This window comes from Cebidichthys violaceus, unplaced genomic scaffold (assembly GCF_023349555.1).
Source record: "Cebidichthys violaceus isolate CVI_PGR_0920_01 unplaced genomic scaffold, fCebVio1.0.p SCAF_12, whole genome shotgun sequence".
Classification (NCBI taxonomy): domain Eukaryota; kingdom Metazoa; phylum Chordata; class Actinopteri; order Perciformes; family Stichaeidae; genus Cebidichthys; species Cebidichthys violaceus.
The window spans coordinates 7,077,516-7,097,801 of NW_027176285.1; the positions used below are offsets into that span (position 1 = coordinate 7,077,516).

The following is a 20,286-nucleotide window of genomic DNA, read 5'->3' on the forward strand; positions in this document are numbered from 1 at the left end:
GTTTGACAACAACAAAACTCAAGGTTCATTCAATGGAGTTCATTCAGTGTTTTCTCCATGGATATATAAAAAAAACTGGATACAGCATAGGAGGAGGGGTCCGATTCATTCTTATGGTAGCTGCTCAATGGTGCATGAAGCCAAATGACTCGACTGTATAGACTGTTTATAAGAAGTGGACATAGTCATGGTGATGTCACCCATTGGTTTGGGGACTGCCGTTTTAAAGCCTTGAGTTCGCAGATTTGGCTATCGTCATCTTAGCTTTTTTTTCAACCAGTGAACGGAAGTTATTTGGAATGCGGAGGAGTGTTCCTCAGTAAACGACTGTGGAAGCAGCAGCAAACTGTCAGTCACAGTTAGCCCGCCCTAAAGCATTCTCCACTTAATGGTCTATTTGACTCTAAATGGACCATAATTTACTAAATGAACATCATGCTGTATTGAAGAAGACTTGAAACTAGAGATTGAGACCATAAACTCATGTTTACAATGTTTACTGAGGGACTGAATCAAGAGAGAAGTAGAGTCATTTTCTCATAGATTTCTATACAACCAGAGGAGTCGCCCCCTACTGGTCAGTAGTGAGAATGCAAGTTTTAAGACAGTTCTGCATTGGCTTCACTCAGTAGAACCAGATGGTTGCCGCCTGGTCGACTGCCTAGTAATAACTAACAGGAATCTTTCACATCCATGGGCCCAAAGGGCAAGTGCACTAGCATTTCCTTTATCCCTGCCTCCCAGCCAGTCTTGAGCTCATTCACATGAAGAAAACTCTTTGGACCTAATGATTTAAACAAGAGCCATTCAAGTGTCCTGTCCATCTACGTTCCGACCCTTATCTATGATCATGAGCTACTGACCGAAAAAATTAGATCGCTGATACAAGCGGCCAAAATGGGCTTCCTTCCTTCATTGGGTTGCCGGGCTAAGCCTTAGAGAAAGGGTGAGGAGCTCAGACATCTAGGAGGAGAGCTGCTGCTCCTCTGTGTCGAAAGGGGCCAGATGAAGGGGATCGGGCATCATATCAGGATGCCTCCTGGACGACCCCCTTTAGAGGTTTTCCGGGCAAGTTCAACTAGTAAGAGGCCCCGGGGTAGACCCACAACTTAGATATTGTCTGGCCTGGGCATGCCTCTGGGTCCACTAGGTAGAGCTGGAAAACGTTGGTGGGGATAGGGACATCTGGAATACCCTCCTGAGCCTCTTGCCCCCGAGACCGGCACCCGGATAAGCGGAAGATGATGGATGGATAGATGTATCCATGCTGTTGTAAAGCGTGGCCATTACAACCTGAAATCTATTAGTATCACTCTGCTGATATATTGATGCCAAGGCGATTTGCTGCTGCAGCTCTCTCCACCACCCCAACCTCTTCCTTATGTGCTAAACTTTGGTATCATTAATTTAACTAACATTTAAGGTTCATCTATGAGAACTTTGTCAAAAAACAGAACCTTTAACTCCAAATATGAAACTGTACAAAAACATGCAATGTATTTTTATTTCCTTGATGTTTCCTAAATGTCTACCTGAGCATGTGGAGGTTGCTCAGTTGCTATCAGATCATCAGAAGAATCTCATTGGTTCTCAGGATCTTCCGGACCGTTCAACACCTTAAGATCTCTGCTGGCACACCCTAAAAATGGACTGGAGTCTTGTATGACAACAAGCAATTTCAGGATATTCCCAGATCATAGCACAATATGTTAAGAGTCTCTCTGCAAATTTGTACTATGATAAAGTGAAACATTCAAGAGATAGAGAAGTTTTAGTACAGAGATTTCAGATGAGGATTCCAAAATGTCAACATTTACACATGTTGCACAATGTTATTTTAATTTTCCCATGTACCAAAACTATATATTTCACTTGTATATATCACTAATGGTGTTCGATATATCTAAATAGAGCAGTCTGGGCTTTATTTGAAGGCCAGGATCCTTTCTAAGCCCTTTCTAAGTCTCTGTGTACATTCACATTTTTTTCAGATTCAGCTCTCTCTCTCTGTTCAGGGCTGTAAATCCACCCCCCTTGGCCCGATTTCAGCCCTTGACATCGCCTTCGGAGCGTTGAAGCCAATAGAATTGGATGGCGTTGAAAGATTGATGATTGAAAGCACTGTTAACAAATCAGAATCAAAAATGTACCATCTGACGTCCGATCTGAAATCCGATTTGCTGAGACTTAGAGGCCTACCCACGACCCGACAAGTGTCGAAGAAAAAACGAGACGTCCCGATTCAGACAGAGGGCATCCGGCTGAACAAATAGTAAGGCGGAAGTACGGAAATATTACATTTTTTCGCTGAGATTCGCCAAAAAGAGTACAATATTCGATAAAGCGCTTTGACTTGTTTGTGCTGAATGGCTTGTAACTTGGCGATGGTTTGATGGAGAGAGAAATGGAGGATATACCGTAATCTGTGTGAAATGGACATGCTCTTACATGTAACCTTTTTGTTGTTAGCACGTAGCTCACGGTCGCTAGCAGATGGAATACCTCAAGTCGGCAGACTCCTGGCGAATTATGAATTTCATACTTTGGTTATTTATTTAGTTGGCTGTTAGAGTTGTGTTTGTTTCATGTAAAAATGGCTTGAATAATGTTGTAGCCCCGTTTCTGAGGTTTTTCCAGAACTATAACGTCATTATATTCGTTCTTCGTGGGTTCACTGGCATTAACTTTGTACACTAAACTCTGTACGTTTCTGTATGCTTGCGTCCAAATGGGGGACGCTCAGGCTATATTAATTAAGGGTTCTGAAGAAAGTTAGAATTAGGTTTAGGTTAGGTTAAGATACGGTCTGAATGATGTAGTTTGTAGTGGACAAGTACAACATTTCATTTAAAACTCCTCCAATGATAGAAAAATATTCTTTAAAAAAAAAATTGGTTAAATAATATTAGGCCGTAGTGCTAGGTTTTGGGGATGTGTTGTGCCATTTGTGTCCTCACATGGACAGAACTAGAAACACAAGCGTGTGTCTTAGAGACCTACCTGCTTCGTACGTCGTGGCGTGCGCCGTCATACTCCACGTGCTGGACTTGCGGCCTTTGGTTACCATGACAGCAAACTCGTACATGGTGTTTGGTTTGAGGCCGGTGACGGTGTGGCTGAGCGCCGTGGTGTCTGCAGACTGGACACACAATAGAGTTGTAGAATTTAGATGGTTTTGGAATAAAAATGGAGACAGACAGACAGACAAATAGATATAAATTCTCCCTTGCCAAGGCTCAAAAACAAACAAAAAATCCAGTCCGTCCTTGTGTTTGTACTTTAAAGATTATTTCTATCTAAGACTTCAACATCAGTGTATATTAAAATACTCCAGCAGCTGTATGCACTCTTTTTAGTTTTCACTTTAAGACCAGACATCTTCTTGTCCTTGTGGCACCAAGAAAATGTCTTATTTTCAAAAATAATAAGCAGGACAGACTCCTCTCTCTCTCTGCCTGTCCCCAGCTGCAGTTTATTAAGGTGAGCAGACTGTCTGCCCTTGTATAGATTTCCTATTTACAGTGCTTTTGAAGTTTTCCACAAGTTCAGAGAAGAAAAGAAGTCTCAGCAGGTGAACAGGAGAACATGACGAGTTCAGTGAAGGATTTTGTCTTGCTTTCAGAACAAATCCAAATGATTCCGGGTTTTGTTTTAGTTGTTTTAGTACGACTGTCAGCTGAGAATAAGTTCTTCAGAGATGTCTTGATCAATAAAAGCTTCTGAAACGGACAAAAACAAACTTTTTTTATTCCAGTCTGTTTTACGCTCAGATCGCTGTAACTCTGGTTTGACTCTACGTGATGAATGATTACAGTAGCTGTGCTCTGTTCAGTCTTTCTGGAGAGCCACTTGTTATATTGCTGCAAGGGAGAGGGCACCTGCTTTAATTGAGTTCAGGCAGCGCGAGGTGGCAGGTTTGACATGTTATCCCTCAGATGATAATCATTAGCAGTGGTGACGCTTCTTCTTCAGAAGGAGTATTAAGTGTACGTGAAACATAGATAGGGAGGCATAATAAACATGTACGCAACATCATATTCATTCTGTTGCAGACAAAACAAAGGATTGAGCTTCTAAGAGAGCAGAGGTGGGACTTGTTCTCACATCTTATAAGGTCCGAGTCAAGTCACGTTAAGTCAAGTTAAAAAAAGTCCCAAATCAATTCAAAACAAGTTCTATCTGACAGGTAATGGCAAAGGTCCAGTAATGACCGGTAAGTCCAATTTATAAATCCCTAACAAGTCATTATTTTACAGGTTATCAAGTAGAGACAGCTAAATCCAAGTCAAGCCTTGAGTCAAGACAGGTATGTTCAAAGTCAAGTCTCAAGTCAAGACAGCTGAGTCCTAAGTTAATTAAGCCCCAGGTCATGACCGGTAAGTCTTGAATCAAGCCTTGAGTCAAGACAAGTATGTCACAAGTCAAGTCTCAAGTAGAGACAGGTTAGTCCCACTTCAAGTCTTAAGTTAAGACAGATAAGTCTCAAGTCAAGTCTCAATTTAAGACAGATAAGTCTCAAGTCAAGTCTCAAGTTGAGGCAGGAAGTATGCTTGAGGATATTAAGTCGTTCCAAGTCAAGTCAGGTCCCAAGTCAACGGTTTTCCTCAAGTCTTTTTGTCAAATCTTTTTGGGTTTTGTCAAGTCCAGTCTAAAGTCACCAGATCCATGACTCAAGTCTAACTCAGAAGTGATGTAGACCAGCTGCACACTAACACCATGGATTGACCGTCTGTGTTCACCTTGTACTTTCCACTGGTGGAGTAGCTGGTCTTCCACTTGACAGAGTAGTACCGGACTTCAGACGCCTTCTGGTTTTTGGTCATGGAGTTGTCGGCCCAGGAGACGCGGACCGAGTCTGAGGACAGAGCCACGGCTTGGACCCCCACCGGGGGGATCATGGGAGTGCTGGTGTCTGGCATGGGAGTGGGGTATTTATCAAAGAGGTGGAAGAGGTCATCCTCAGATGGGTCTATGGGGTCTGGGGTTGATAACGGTAACCAGATTGTTTGGGGATAATTAATGAAATCATTCAGCGTAATGAATGTGTGATAATGAATATGTATATATGCAAACGAGTGTGACACAAGCATATATTCAGATTAATATAGGTTTGTTAGGTGTCCATATACACACAGGTGAAAAAAAACAACATAATAAATACAAGAGATGACATGCAAGTTTGGAATTCAGCAGTCAGCCATGTTGGTTTGAGAGGAGGGAAGAAGGAAATGAGGAGTGGATGGTTGAGGAAGTGAAAAACAGGAGAGGGAAGAGGAGAGAAAAAGACAAAGGGGAAGGAAGTGAAAGGCGTTACTTTAAACAGGAAGTGGAGCGTCAGATCCACAGAGGGGCAAAGGACGAGACACGACACCTGAAAGTGTCAGAAACCTGGACATGAAACCCGTCTGTGTGGATTTGTGTCTCCAACCAATCAGAATACAGATGCTGCCTTCACGTACCTTTAGATACACCATACAAAACCTTTGTGAATGTAGTTATCGAGTACTCAAACATGCAGTTTAACTCTAACGTGAGTCAATTTACAAAGCGATACCATTTTAAATAAATTACAGTTTCCGACTCGCAGCACCTAAACGCCTCGTGGGGGGCATAAACGTGACTTCTGAATCAGGAGCTTGAGGCTAAAGGAGCATTTGAAGGCAGCAGGACAGGAAACAGATGCTAGAGAGCTGGAATGAGGAGAGGTACAGATATCAACACATACCAGTTGAACTTGGCAACATTGTTTTCTGGTTCACCTTCATGAATTTCAACCGACTCGTTATTTTTAGCTGAATTTTCAACGAGTAAAAAAAAGCCTGCGGGGAAGCTGGAGATGATGATTTTTTAATGCAGGAAGATCTCTGTGAGGTTTGTTACTGATTGCTTTACCGCTTGTAGCAAAACGTATCTGAGGGTCAAAAAATATATATAGGGTTGTATATATATGTTAAAGTATAAGTAATAAATAATACAAATAAATCTGAGAAAGAAACGTTTTTTTCTTCTTTTTTTTATTAAGCTGATCCCTGCCTGTCCGTCTTTAACTGCTTTCTGAATATAATATCTATTTTTATCTCAGTGCTACACTCACACACTCGCACGCACACACACACACACACACACATACACACACACACACACACACACACACACACACACACACACAGATTTTAGGAGTGTAACTGGAACAAATCATTTCTAACTTTGCAGATAATTGCTCAGCTTCTTTAGGCTTCAACATCAACCCTCAGATCCTCCTACACTATCCAGACTTCTGACAGGCCAAAGCGGTGCTGCAGGTACCAATGGGCTCTCTTTTGGTTACCATGTGGGTTCAAACTCAACCAAACCACTGACCACGTAGTGCTACTGGTTAATCCGTGTAGTAACCAACAGACTAGTTTACCGTTAAAAAGGCCCGGCCTGTAGCCAAAGACTCGCCTGGAGATGTCTCGCTGTTATCAGATTTGTTCAAACAGGTCCAGCTCATTGACGGCTGTTTCCACAGACAATCAGGGTTCAGTAGGCCGGGCTAATAATAACCATTCGTGTGGAGTTTTTAAGCCTTTAGAGTCTTAAAACTCCACACGAATGTGATCCGTTGCATGCATTTAACAACCTGTAAATAGTTCTGTAAAAAATTTTAGCATGCTTTTCAAGACCTTTTTTGGCCAGTTGCAAATATATCTGTAGAATACTGACATTTATTGAAGTGGGTTTTAGTTATATATATTACATTTGTTCAAATTCATTGGTGAGGTGGTTTTAGAAAATCCATTTAAACTATTGGCTTCCAACCTGTTTGATCATGTGACATCAGAAGAGGTTCAGAACACTTTGCCAGGTGTTTTAAACAGCTCTATTTTCACACGGTTTATGTTAAAAACGCCGCTTTTTACGCCGCTCTTCTTAGGGACTTTAGAACGCTGCTTTTTACACCGTATTCTATGACGTTTTTCCTTATGGTAACAAGCCCCTCCTTCTATTTTTATTATATAATTCTCTGAATACTGTTATCACAGATCACATCCTAACAATGGAAGACACTTGCAGTACTTGCAGGGGCTCTGTACTGTAAGAACAAATGGTGTTTCTAACATAATTTGTGAAAATAGAAGCGTTTATTGACACTTTCGACTTTCCATACACGATAACCGTGCAGGATGAGCAAAGACGCCATCGTGAAATTTCACAGATGTGTAGTTGAGATTAAACGACGACGTCCGAGCGACGGCATCGGACGTAGAGGGGGAAGGAAGTGTGACCCAATGTGGCGCAACATGGTCTCTACTTTTTACTCCAATTTCTCGATTTATACCTCTCCAACGTCAAACTTATGGAGCTCTCGACTCTCTGTGTGAGTTCAGGTGAAGGCGACATCGGTCCTGGGAGATGAAGGGGGCTCGCCCTGTTGTGTCTGCAGTCTAAACGACACCGTTGAGGGAATCAACACTGACATCTAATGTGCTGCTGCTGAAGAGAGATGTACAGCTGCAGGCCAACACGGAGAGAGAGAGGGAGCGATTGATGAAAGAGGTGTTTGGAGCTGCGGGGCGAGCTGCAGCAGGCGATGTCGTGGTTAAACTGGTCGTCCAGCATCACAATAAAGCTCCGGTCAGGACAGAATACAGATAAGGACGGCACTCCTCCCTCCACTCTCTCCTCCCTTCATCCCTTATTTCCTTATTCTCTCCATCCCTCCTCCGTCTGCTCGCTTTTCTTCATCCTTTCCACATTTTTTTGTACTCCCTCTTTTCTTTTTCACTCCCTCCCGTCCTGCATATCTCCCTCTTTTCCTGCTACTACCTCAATCCTGTCCTCTTCTCCCATCCCTCCCTCTGTCTTCCCTTCATTCCTCTTTCATTCCCTTCCTTTTCCTTCCATTACTTATGCCCTACACTTCCTCTCTGCCTCGCTTACTCTTTTCTCTCTTCCTCCATCCTTTCATATTGCTCTTATCCCACCTCCCCCCTATCTCCCCTCATCTCCCCCCTTCTCCCTCTCTGCAGTCCTTCAGTCCTTGATTAAATGGCGGCGTGGCGGTTGGTTGAGGATCAGTTCTGTCTCTGCAGTGTGTGGGCGGCAGGGCGAGGGACGAGGCAGTATATTAACGAGGATCCCACCGTTAACGAGACGTTTTTTAAAGCTCTCGTAAAAAACTCTCCTGCAGCATGCCACCATAAAGTGACGGAGAATTCAGCTTGTTCCGGCATGACAAGACTGACAGTGAGTGTGTGTGTGTGTGTGTGTGTGTGTGTGTGTGTGTGTGTGTGTGTCACTGTTGATGACCTTGTCAGAACAGTAATGGGTTTAGTTTCTGTCTCAGCCCTCAGGGTCTCAGCTTATCAACTCCTGACTGTCACACTACAACTCCATGTAAGACTGTATGTCTCTGGATATATGTATGTATATATTATATCTGTATGTTTATGGAACTCCACGTCTGCATACTGTATTTCTATATACGTTTTTAATGATTTTACATGTTTCTAAAGAACTCCAGGTGTGTCTACATATGTCTACGTATCTGATTGCATTTCTAAAGAACTTCAGATGTGTATATGCATCTCTTTAGAATTACAGATGTGTATATGTATCTCTTTAGAACCACAGATGTGTTTATGTATTTCTAAAGGGACCCCAGATGTGTATATGTATTTCTAAAGAACTCCAGATGTGTATATGTGTTTCTAAAGAACCCCAGATGTGTATATGTATTTCTAAAGAACTCCAGATGTGTATATGTGTTTCTAAAGAACCCCAGATGTGTATATGTGTTTCTAAAGAACTCCAGATGTGAATATGTATGTTTAAAGGTCTCCAGATGTGTATATGTATTTCTAAAGAACTCCAGATGTGTATATGTGTTTCTAAAGAACTCCAGATGTGTATATGTGTTTCTAAAGAACTACAGATGTGTATATGTATTTCTAAAGAACTACAGATATGTATATGCATTTCTAAAGAACTCCAGATGTGTATATGTATTTTTAAAGAACTCCAGATGTGTATATGTGTTTCTAAAGAACTCCAGATGTGTATATGTGTTTCTAAAGAACTCCAGATGTGTCTACCTGTCTCTACATATATCTTAATAATTCCAGATGTTTATTTTACTTTTTAAGAACTCTGTTCTACAGAACTCCAGTTGTGTCCATGTATCTCTCTACAATTCCAGATATGTTAAGGTTTCCATCCATCCAGCACCAGCACAGATGTATCGCCTGTGTAGAACACTAAGCTAACCAGGAAATCAGCGTTTGAATTAAACAAATTAACTTTTTAAAATTGCTTTATCAAATAAGGTAAAACCATGTTGCAGCCCCTTATCAGACAGAATTATTATTCAAAGAATATAACTTTCTTTATATCTCACAATATGTCTGGAGGGGAATTCTTTCAAGTAGACTCAGCCAGCAGCAGAACTTGTATCCAGCTGATATGTGTAGTCTGGTTCCTTTGCTGCTCCGTGTAAACACGAGACGTTACAAACTGTTTCAGCAGACTGCAGAAGCTTTTCTTTATGAATCTCGACGTGTGTGTGTTTGTTTCTGCGTGGCTGAAGACGCCTTTGTCCCAACTTGTTTCACTTCCTCTCTACATCCCTCTCCCTCTGTCTTCTCCTTGCTATCCTCATGCCCTCCTTCTCTCCCTGCTGTCGTTCCCTCCTCTTCCCACGAGCTATCATTAAGGTCCATCAACTCTCTTCGCCCCCCTCTGCTGTTTCTCTCTTTTTAGGATCCATACCCGACCTTCATCTCCCCTATCTCCTTCTCGCTCTTCATCGCTCCTCCCTTCTTCATTTTCACGAAAACTCGATCAAAGACAACAAGAGCGAGTTGGAAATAATCTTTTGTTGAAAAGTTTATAATCACATCCTGTTAATGAAGGTTAAGAAAATCACATTGTGAGGGTCGGAGAAACCTCAGAAAATGTGGCATATTTATGAGCGCAATAAAGGATTTATGTCCGCCACGGGCTGCATGAGTGAGCAGAGGAGGGTCGGCTGTTTAATTCATAAGATGAAACTTGGCTGAGAGTTGGATGTGTTTCATTTATCTCACTTTTGCAGCCCGTAGTCGGCAGGAAAAGCTAATGAGTCCCTCACTTGCAGACACACAAACGCATCTCCTACAGTTATGGCAATGGGTGTGAGCCACACACCTATCATACATGTCACACACACACACACACACACACACACACACACACACAGACGGCTGGGACAGATTTTTTTTACTCTGGATGAAGATTTCAGGACTCGGCACTGTTGAATGCAGATTGAGGCCCAAGTGCCAGACTGTCTCTTTAAAATCGTTTCTCCTGAATCAACTACAAGTACAAACTTCCTCATGAATATCTTGGGTGAGATTGCAGATTATGTCCCCAAAACTAAGACATCCAGCCTATATTTAGGAAACCAGCTGCCTCTCCTGCTATAGTCGCTACATGCTGCTGCTACAACTTATGCTGCTAGTACCGCGACTACGGCCACTAAGGTTACGCACTTCTGCGCCTGATAGCACTGCTACTGTTACAAATATGGACAGCATGATGCTAACACATTAACTAACACTGCAGCTAACACTCAGTGTGTGTCTGTATGTGTGTGTGTGTGTGTGTGTGTGTGTGTGTGTGTGTGTGTGTGTGTGTGTGTGTGTGTGTTGCGATGGTCACGTTATTTGCATACATAGCTGCAGTGTGGTGCAAGAGCTAGCTGAAATAGACTTGAATAAACTAGTTCATTTTCATTTAACTTTTTTTTTTAACTGGTTGGATGCTATGGTGTTAAATAAAAAGGAAAAAATGTATTAAAATATATGTATATATACACATATTTTACTCCTCGTGAAAATATGAGAGTTAAATATGTTCTGCATTTACATTAATTATATTCCTGCTTACATTTAGTTAATTAAAACCATTGTTTACCACAAATTCATGTTATATATATTTTATAACATAACTTGGCCTGCAACTGTTCGTATTGATATTTCTATTGATGAACTATAATTAAAATGAGTTTTGGGCGACCTGATCATGAGTGGACAGCTCTAAAAACATTTCATTTCTTCTTCTTCCTCTTCTTTTAATTCGCGGCAGACTAGGCACAGGAAGTGAATCGCTACCTCCTTTTTTTCATACATTGGCACTGACATAATCATCTGACTGACATGTAACCTGTTCTCATATCTGCTCCTCACATATCATATCATATTGTGTGTGAACACATCAACAGTGTGCAGTAAACACAGGATTACTGTGATTATCAGTGTGTGTGATTGTACCTGTCAGGGATCGAGTGACAGCGCTCTCATACAGAGGGACACCCTCACCGGCGTTATTGAACGCCTTCAGGGAAATCACATAGTGCGAGCTCGGCTCTGAGAGAGAGAGAGAGAGAGAGAGAGAGAGAGAGAGAGAGAGAGAGAGAGAGAGAGAGAGAGAGAGAGAGAGAGAGAGACAATCAGCAAATACAACATAGTACATTATAATTTGAAGATGTCATTTTTTAGATCATATTACTTTTTTCCTCTTTCTGTTCACTTCAGCAACACATGTATTGAAGTGTTAAAGAGTATTAAAGGTCAAAGGTTAGCTAAGTTTTATTTTGACTTTACTATGATAATGCTGGGCTTCATTTCTCACATCAGCAATCTTAAAACCTTATAATAAATCATTTCACAACACATCTGTAGTGTCTTTGTTGTGGCTGGCTACGCTTGTTACATAACGTTATGTAAGAAAGTCCGTTGAGGGCGGTCGTTATTTATTAACACTACTTACGTTGTCACATTATCATTTTAACACAAACCACAATCTTTGTTTTCCCTCATAACCAAGTAGCCTAATCCAAACGGAGTGTGTTAACCACGCGGCAGCGTGCGTTTCTGCAAACGTGATACGAGATTATCTGCTTTCTTGGGCCCCGATTACACTGAGAAGCGTCGCTATACACGTTTTGCTGTACGTGCTTTTCTAGCGTTTTTTAGATTTAGATTTTAGATTTTTTTTTAGAGAAAAATATTCTCAACTTTTCAGCTCCAGGTGCAACGTTGCTTGTCAATGTCACACTTGGCCAAAGGCAGCCATTGAAATCATGCAAGAGGCAGGTGTTACTACTTTACCACTGCCTTCCTGTTTAGGATGCCGGTAGATGTGGTAATGCTAGTGAGCTGTACGGAGTATGTGAGAGGGAAGGTCATGTTGTGATAGTTCCATTGAGGGAGTGAGGGAGCGAGCGTATTAACCCTGTTCCTTTAATTGCATGTAATCTGTTGCGCATGCAGCCTCGCTCCAGACGCGCACCATGCCGCTTTGCCTGACCTGCTTTCATGGTGTGATCGGCCCCGTGTACATTTGTGCTCTTTGGTTTTCTGACTCAGCGACAAGCTTTTTAAATGTTAAAGTGAGGAAAAATTGAAAGAAAGGTCAAAGGTTAACCCACTTTCATTTTGACTTTACTATGCTCATGATGGTCTTCATTTCTCTTATCAGCGATATTAAACACAGTTAACCCTCTGAACACCAAGCTTGATTTTCTCTGCAGTATAAAAGTCCTGCACCTCTATGGAAAGTAGTGTATAGTTCCGCTGAAGGGGTCAGAATGTATTGTCTTCTAGAAGATTTTGTTAAAGAAAACGGTTTATTTGGGCGAGATTGTACATGAGACATGGAGAATAAAATGTTTTTGATGAATTACCACAATTTTCAGCTTTGTTTTGGCTGCTTTTTTCTGATGCACGTGAAACGTGACGTGTTCAATAACCGTCGAAAGGATGAAAATCTGACGATGATGCAGTTTTTTTTTACAGCTTCTTGCTGTGATAAACGGCGTAGTTTTGGTGTTTGTTTAACGAAAACATGCTTTTCCATACCGCCGGTGGGTTTTTGGGGTTCAGAGGGTAAATATTCTTACAATACATCTGCAGTATCTTTGTTTGTGTCGGTTAACGACGCTGCGTGTTCTCTCCATGTAGCGTCAAACCCCTCGCATCAGTTAAACAAACGTGCCCACTCTGCTCCCCAGACGCCTCGCCGCATGAATTAATGATCACCATGAATTATAAATGTCGTGTACATATGTGCGCTCGCTCCCGTGTGTGCGTGCAACACGGTGACGGGATTTTATTTTTCCATTACTCCCCCATTATAGACCTGAGACGGGAAATTTCATCTGCATATGAAAATTCACCCTATTTGTTATTGTCTTCTTTGGCATGCAGATTGCTTGTCGCGGTCGCTGGGGAAGATGTTTTCTCTCGCTCGTCCCTTCACAATTAGATTTCCTCCTCAAGCTGCTTTCTTATTACATTTCTTTGAATTATTGATGGTAATTAAATGGGGATTTCATCATCACAATGAATTACTGGAACAGGGAGGCGCTGAGTCAATATTGGCACTTTGTCTACAGGAGCAGATGGCTTTATGGGGAAATATTTGGTGTTGTTAAGTACATTTTGAGAAGTGAATTCATGGAATCGTGTTTTTTTTTAGTGCTGATGAGACAGTATGTAAGAAAAAAGTTTTCTACAGTGATGAGATTAATCTTCAGCTTAGAACTTCCAGATTTCCATCCCTGCTTGTTTCTGCTGGTGTGAGCTCAGTGCCCGTGTGAAACGATGAGTCAGCGTTGATTTATTTGTCACGTAACTTGCGTACTACAGTAACGGCTCATCTGAAGTTATTTTAACTCAAAGGACGATCATTTACTGAACCTAACAAAGTATTTCACAATCCTTTCCGAAGTATTTCTTTTCGAGAAAGTAAGTAGTTTTGTTGCCTAAACCTAACCAAGTATATCACGATTGTTTACAAACCAAACGTAGTATTACACCAAGTAGTTTTGTGGCCTTAGTTACTTCTATAACGTCTTGATGGAAAACGTTTTAGTCTGAGCGTTTTTCTCTTTTAGCGGTTCCCCCTAGCTTAGCACAAAACCCGGAAGCACCACTGTTTCTGTTTCCTCCCCCATCGCCTCCCATCTCTCACCCAGGTTTTCGATAGAGTAGTATCTCTGTTTGCTGTCGACTCGGACCGTCTCGGCATAGGGGCTTCCCACTCCGTAGCCGATGATGTAGCCTCGAACCAGGATGTTTGGGCTGAGGGGCGGAGTCCAGGACATGATGATGCTGTTGGGCAGCGGCCTGACGTGCAGGGAGCTGGGCTGGTCGGGAACCTGGCTCTCTGCAGAAACACACACAATGTCAGTCCTCAGGGTCCAGTGCCAGCTCTGAAGCTCACCCTGTTAGCCGCGGCCGTTGCAGGTACTTAGAGCAGCCGTGGCTCACAGATGCTAACCCTGTTAGCTGTGTATTAGGCCCTAATAAGCCCTGACACTTTGTGTTATTTCAGCATCAGATTGGATCAGATTAGCGGGCTCTCTGTCCTCGGGGGGGAGACGCTTCATATCACTTCATTGAGTGATAATCCATTGAAACAAGATCTCCGTCTCCCTCTGTCCCGGCCTGGAAACACAGTTAGCATGGATGTGTTTGTTTTTTCTTCATCTCAGCTGCTTTCTGCTGACCAGGACGTCCTCCTGAGATTCAGCCTGAGGTTCTAATGATCCAACTGTCTGTTTGATGGCTGGTTTTCTCTCTCTTGCTCTTCAGTCATTCATGTGCCTTTTTCTTTATTTTAAGCACTCATGAATATTCATAATGCTTCATAACAATAATTATAACACATTATAAAGCGTTTTATAAGGTCAAGTATCATTTTACTTCATAATTGCTGGTCACTCACTCATGTTTTTTTTTTGCAAGGATCATAGTCTATTATGATTCCCACTGTTAGTATCCTACATTATACTATTTTCATAATGCATTATAGTCACTGTTATAATACATTACAATGTTTATGTGTGTAATTAAATAAAGTAAAAACAATATCATTAAATCTATGCAAGAACAACACAAAAAGCCTTGTAAAATTAGAGTAACTTATATTCATATTATAATGCATAAATAACACACACACACACACACACACACACACACATATATATATATATATATATATATATATACACACAAAAATGTCTGTGTTTGACCACCAATTATGAGGCTTGACCTTATAAGTCATAAAATCTTCATGATGGGTTATTAATGCAAAATGAATATTTAAGAGTGCTTATAACTATAATTAGTTATAAGACAATTACAATGCATAATAAGAATGTTTATAACACATTATAGACATGGGCGTCGTAGAAACATTCTCTATTTAGCATTTATTATCAGTATACAAACATTTAAAGAAATGATTGAATACAAATATAAATGTTATATTGTTATAACTGTGTTTACTCTATTGCTGTATTCATCAATTCTTCATGTTTTTCTTTATGTTTCCAGGGTTTTATTCTATGTTGAAAAGCCTACACACCACTAGGCGGTGTGGTCATCATTGTGAGAGGAGAGGGAGGAAGAGTTTCTGTGTCTGTTTTCTATAGAAATTGAATTAATTTTTTTGTGGGTTTGAAAAGACACTGAAATTACCTGACTTCTCTGACAGAATGATGGATGGCACCAAATGAATACACAATACAAAAAAAATGAATACACATACATACACAAAAATTGTTATGTAATTGCTTTGTTACTGTACTTATCAACCATTTACTAAATGTGTATAGCTCATGAATACTAAACAGGGTAGTTTAAGTAAAGCGTTTCCTGATTTTTATGTCTCTCATTAGTTCTGTTTTTTAATGATACACAGAAATATATTATGGAATTGCTGCTATTCTTTTTCATACTTTGTATGATCTTGTGAAATACCTTTCCTTCCCTTTCTTTTACTTTCCTCCCTCCTCCACCTCCCCCTTCTCCTTCCGACCTTCTCATCCCCCCTGCCCCCTCCCCCTCCTCCCCCCCTGAGGTGAATCTTCCCTCCATCTATCCATCTTAGGTGGTTAAATATTCATGTGTGTGTCGGGACAGTGGAAGTATTTACATGCTGTTGTACAGATCACTGCTTTCACACTCTCTTACTCTCTCTCTCCATCTCTGTTCTTACCATCCAGGTCGTTCTCCGGCGTCTCAGCGGTGAACCAGTCACTGGCCGGACCTGTTCCATTGACTGTCATGGCTGCTACCTGGAAACTGTACTGACTGCCCTTCTCTAGACCTGGAGAGAGAGAGAGAGAGAGAGAGAGAGAGAGAGAGAGAGAAAGAGAAAGAAAATGCCATCCATGCAAGCACTCTGTTACTCAGTATAGTGGAGGAGTAGCGGCAAATGTACATTTATGTGTAAACATGTAAAAAAGATCTGTTAGCAGGTTATTTGGCCACGCCCATGCACAGCATGTTGCTCAGTAGCGACGCCTCATAAAGGAGATAACGGTGCACACGCTGACATTAAAAGACAAAAACTCTGAAGCTTTACTAAAACTCAGTTTTCAGGGATGGGTGTGGATGAAAGCTCAAAACGCATGGAAAAATCTACATTTAAAAAAATACCTGTGTACGTATGGACAAAGCATCAATAACACTGTTAGGTGACTGACAATTTGAGTACTTTATGGGTTAGATGGACATGAAAATCTTCGGGTTTATTCATTACAAAGTATGATCAACTGTGTTGATTAAAAAAAAGAAAGTCAAAGGAACAAGCCTGTGGACATGAAAACTGCTGATTCAGGATCAGTCTCAGGTCAAGACAGGCCAGTCCAAAGTCAAGACAAACAAGTCCAAAGTCAGGACGGGCAAGTCCCAAGTCAAGACAGGTAAGTCCAAAGTCAACCATGCATGTCCCAAGTCATACCGGGCAAGTCAAAATTCAAGACGGGCAAGTACAAAGTCAAGACGGGAAAGTCCCAAATCAGGAATAGCAAGTTTTTTTTACCTCAACTAAAGAAAGAAAATGTCTTCATTCAAGTATTCTTCATTTAAAGTGATATAGTGATATCTAAAGGCCATCAAAAGATACACGTTAAAAAAAAAATGGCAATCTATGGAGTGATCTTTGGAATAATCTGTGTGTGTGTGTGTGTGTCTCCCAGTTGTCAATGGGCATAGAAACACCCTGAATCATCTGTTTTCCATCAGAACAACACACAACCATTGCAGTTGTGGCTTATAACCCCCACACCATTTTTTCCCAACTGGTGCTCATGCTAGTTCTTCACTGCAACTCGATTGGATGCTGTCTGATTTGTTCAAACAACGTGGATCAGGGGAATTAAGTTTCTACTTGCTGAACCCACAAACATTCAGTTCTAGTGTTAGTGCTGAATTAACAAGCTTGAAGGCAAACAGAAAGACGAGTTTAATTGGATGTATTACTACACATGTCTCCTAAGCTGCAATTTGTCATGTTATTTATTGAAATTCAGTTTGTTATTCTGAGACAGTAAAAAGCAGTGATTATTGCTGACAGCCAGGCTTGCAGCGGGCAGATCAGATTCAACACACACACACACACACACACACACACACACACACACACACACACACCTGCCACTGGGGAATGAGTTCCTGTGCAGACAGATAGATGAAGATAACCATCAGTGGGAAATAATGAAAAGGGAGATCAGTTTCATTCAAATCCTGCAAACCTCAAATTGAAATAATAGCTGGTGGCAGTTTGAATGCTGATATATACACACACACACACACACACACACACACACACACACACACACACACACACATGCAGATTTAAACAGATTTAATCCAAATGCAGTTTTCTTCGAAAGAAGAAGAAGAAACTAGAAAATGCATTTCCTGCTGAAAATGCGTTGGAATGCTGAAAGCTGAAAGCTGAAATGAATTGCAAAAACATTGCTGAAAATACAGAAATGAGAGACTACCTGTCTGAAAAATGTTGAAGCCCGAAAGCATTTGAACTGCACTGCTGAAAACCCTTCTAGTTGAAATGTCTAACTATGGTGTCTGTAGCTGAAAGTATGAGAAAGAAGAAGGCTTTGAAAATTGAAGAAGTTTAACAGGATTTGAAGATTTTCTCCATAGATATCTTATTCAAAACAAATTGCAAAAAGCTTAATAATTCAAAAATGTAAAGATTATAAATATGAAAAGTCATATCACCCTCTCCTGAAAGAGCTGAACATTTTGATATTCGAATGGTTTCTGTGGCTTAAAAAATGTCAGCAGTAGTGATATTTGTAGTAGTAGTAGTAGAAGTTGTAGTAGAAGTATTGTTTGAAGTAGAAGTATTAGTAGCATTAGAGATATTTATAGTAGTAGTAGAAGTTGTAGTTGTAGTAGAAGTATTATTAGTAGTAGAAGTATTAGTAATTTCGAAGAAGTAGTAGAAGTAGTCGTAGTAATAGCTGTAGCAGTGGTTGTTGTATTTAATATAACAGTAGTAGTAGTAGAAGAAGTAGTAGTATTCGTAATAGTAATGGCAGTATTTGAAGTAGCAGTAATAGCAGTAGTAGAAATACTAGTAGCATTCATACTAATAGCTGTAGTAGTATTAGTACTGGTAGTAGCATGAATAGCAGCAGTAGTAGTAGTAGTAGCAGTTGTAGTATAAGTAATAGTAGTACTGGTCGTATTAGCAGTAGTGGTAGTAATAATAGCAGTAGTAGTAGTGGTAATAGTCGCAACAGCAAAAGTTGTAGTAGAAGTAGTATTAGTAGCAGTAGTAGTAATACTAGAAATATTAGAAGCAGTAGTAGTAGTTGTCGTAGTATTAGTAAGAGCATTAATTATTTCAACAAAAAAGCCTCATTTTGAGCTTAATGTTTAAATACAGTTAATCCATGGGGCTTTTTTGAAAGGGTGGGGCTGGGTGGGTTAGACAGGAGGAGAGGAGACTGAATCATAATGTTAGATAAACACAAACAGGTTATTAAATGACAGGCTTCATCAAAAGCATTTCAGTTGGAATTCATTCGGTGGGGCTTGTATTTTAAAATGGTGTGTGTGTGTGTGTGTGTGTGTGTGTGTGTGTGTGTGTGTGAGTGTGTGGGGGGGGTCCTCTAAAAGTCTCTAATACCTGAATGACTGTATAAGAGATACACACACAGAGAGAGAGACACACACAGAGAGATAGAGAGACACAGAGAGAGAGAGATACACACGCAGAGAGAGAGAGACACACAGAGAGATAGAGTGAGGCCTGTGTCTGTGAGTCTGTGTGTTTATAAACATCAGTAATTAGCTCAAGCACGAACACCTGTGAGCCTGCCGCCTTTTCATGAGAAAAGACTGGGAAACACCTGTCAAACAAAACCCCCAAAACACCATAACCATAGCCCCTATTGCTCCAATATTAATACTGGAGAGGGAGGATGACTTGAAGAACAGATCATGCGAAAATTGTGTCTGTAGTGTAAAAAAAAGTGGCTTCAATGGCGATTTAGAAATGGGGTACGGTTGTCTGTGCAAGACTTTTTTGAAGTACGTTTTAACATTGGGGTCTATGGAGGAGAAAGTTGGTTTTCCTCTCAAGTAAAGGCTTTTGTGCCAAATGTGTAAATCTGTGAGATTCCATAGTCATATGTCTACGACAAGGACAAGATTAGCTACGTTTCCATCCAAAAATTATGCATGTAGAGTGAAAATTGAGGAGTCAGTCGCAAAAGACAAATATTTTTTTCACAGAAATCTCAGGCTTCTCTTCACTCTAGCGATGACATCATGCACTCTAAGCTGCGCAATACACACCCATTATAAAAGCAGAAAAGGACTGAAAAACACATAAAAGCAAAATTGCTACAGCTCAAAAAGTATAAAAGATATCAAAATGATTATAACATACAATCATTGAGCAGGGTTTTCTCAACATTTGAAAGTTTAAATGGTGTCTGTAGCTGAAAGTATGAGGAAGTAGAATGATCTGAAAGTTGAACAAGTTTAAGAGGATTTGAAAAGTTTCTCCATAGACATCCCATTAAAAAAAAAATTGCAAAAAGCTTAATAATTAAAAAAGTTGAAATATTAGAAACATAAAAAGACATAGCACCCCTCTCCTGAAAAAGCTGAACATTTTCATATTTGAACGGTTTCTGTAGCTTAAGAAATGTGGAAGTTATTAAGTGCCAAAATACGTACGTAAGAAATAGTTGAAGAATAAAGATTAGGATAACAATACTTGGAATGCTGAATCAGCATTCCAACAAAAACAACGCACAACGCATAAAATTAAATGTAACGTGAGGTCAAGCTGAACGAAGAATAATTCAACATTTATGATGATGTCAGAGGACTCGACACCGTGTCCTCACAGCAAGCGCTACGCTACATTGTGTAAACAAACCACGTATCTATCAGCCAACAGCTTGAGATCAGACTGGAGATTTAAAGG

General features: G+C 40.6%; 1 protein-coding gene across 1 annotated transcript in view; it reads right to left on the reverse strand.

Annotated features, from left to right (window-relative positions):
• dcc (DCC netrin 1 receptor) overlaps positions 1–20,286 on the reverse strand; it is a 168,321-nt gene that overhangs the window by 55,642 nt on the left and 92,393 nt on the right. Inside the window, exons 14-18 of the mRNA XM_068705640.1 lie at positions 16,027–16,137; positions 13,996–14,190; positions 11,292–11,387; positions 4,740–4,978; positions 3,001–3,139 (exon numbers count right to left, since the gene is read on the reverse strand). Of these exons, the coding sequence (XP_068561741.1) occupies positions 3,001–3,139; positions 4,740–4,978; positions 11,292–11,387; positions 13,996–14,190; positions 16,027–16,137 (780 nt within the window). The remainder of the gene's footprint in view (positions 1–3,000; positions 3,140–4,739; positions 4,979–11,291; positions 11,388–13,995; positions 14,191–16,026; positions 16,138–20,286) is intronic.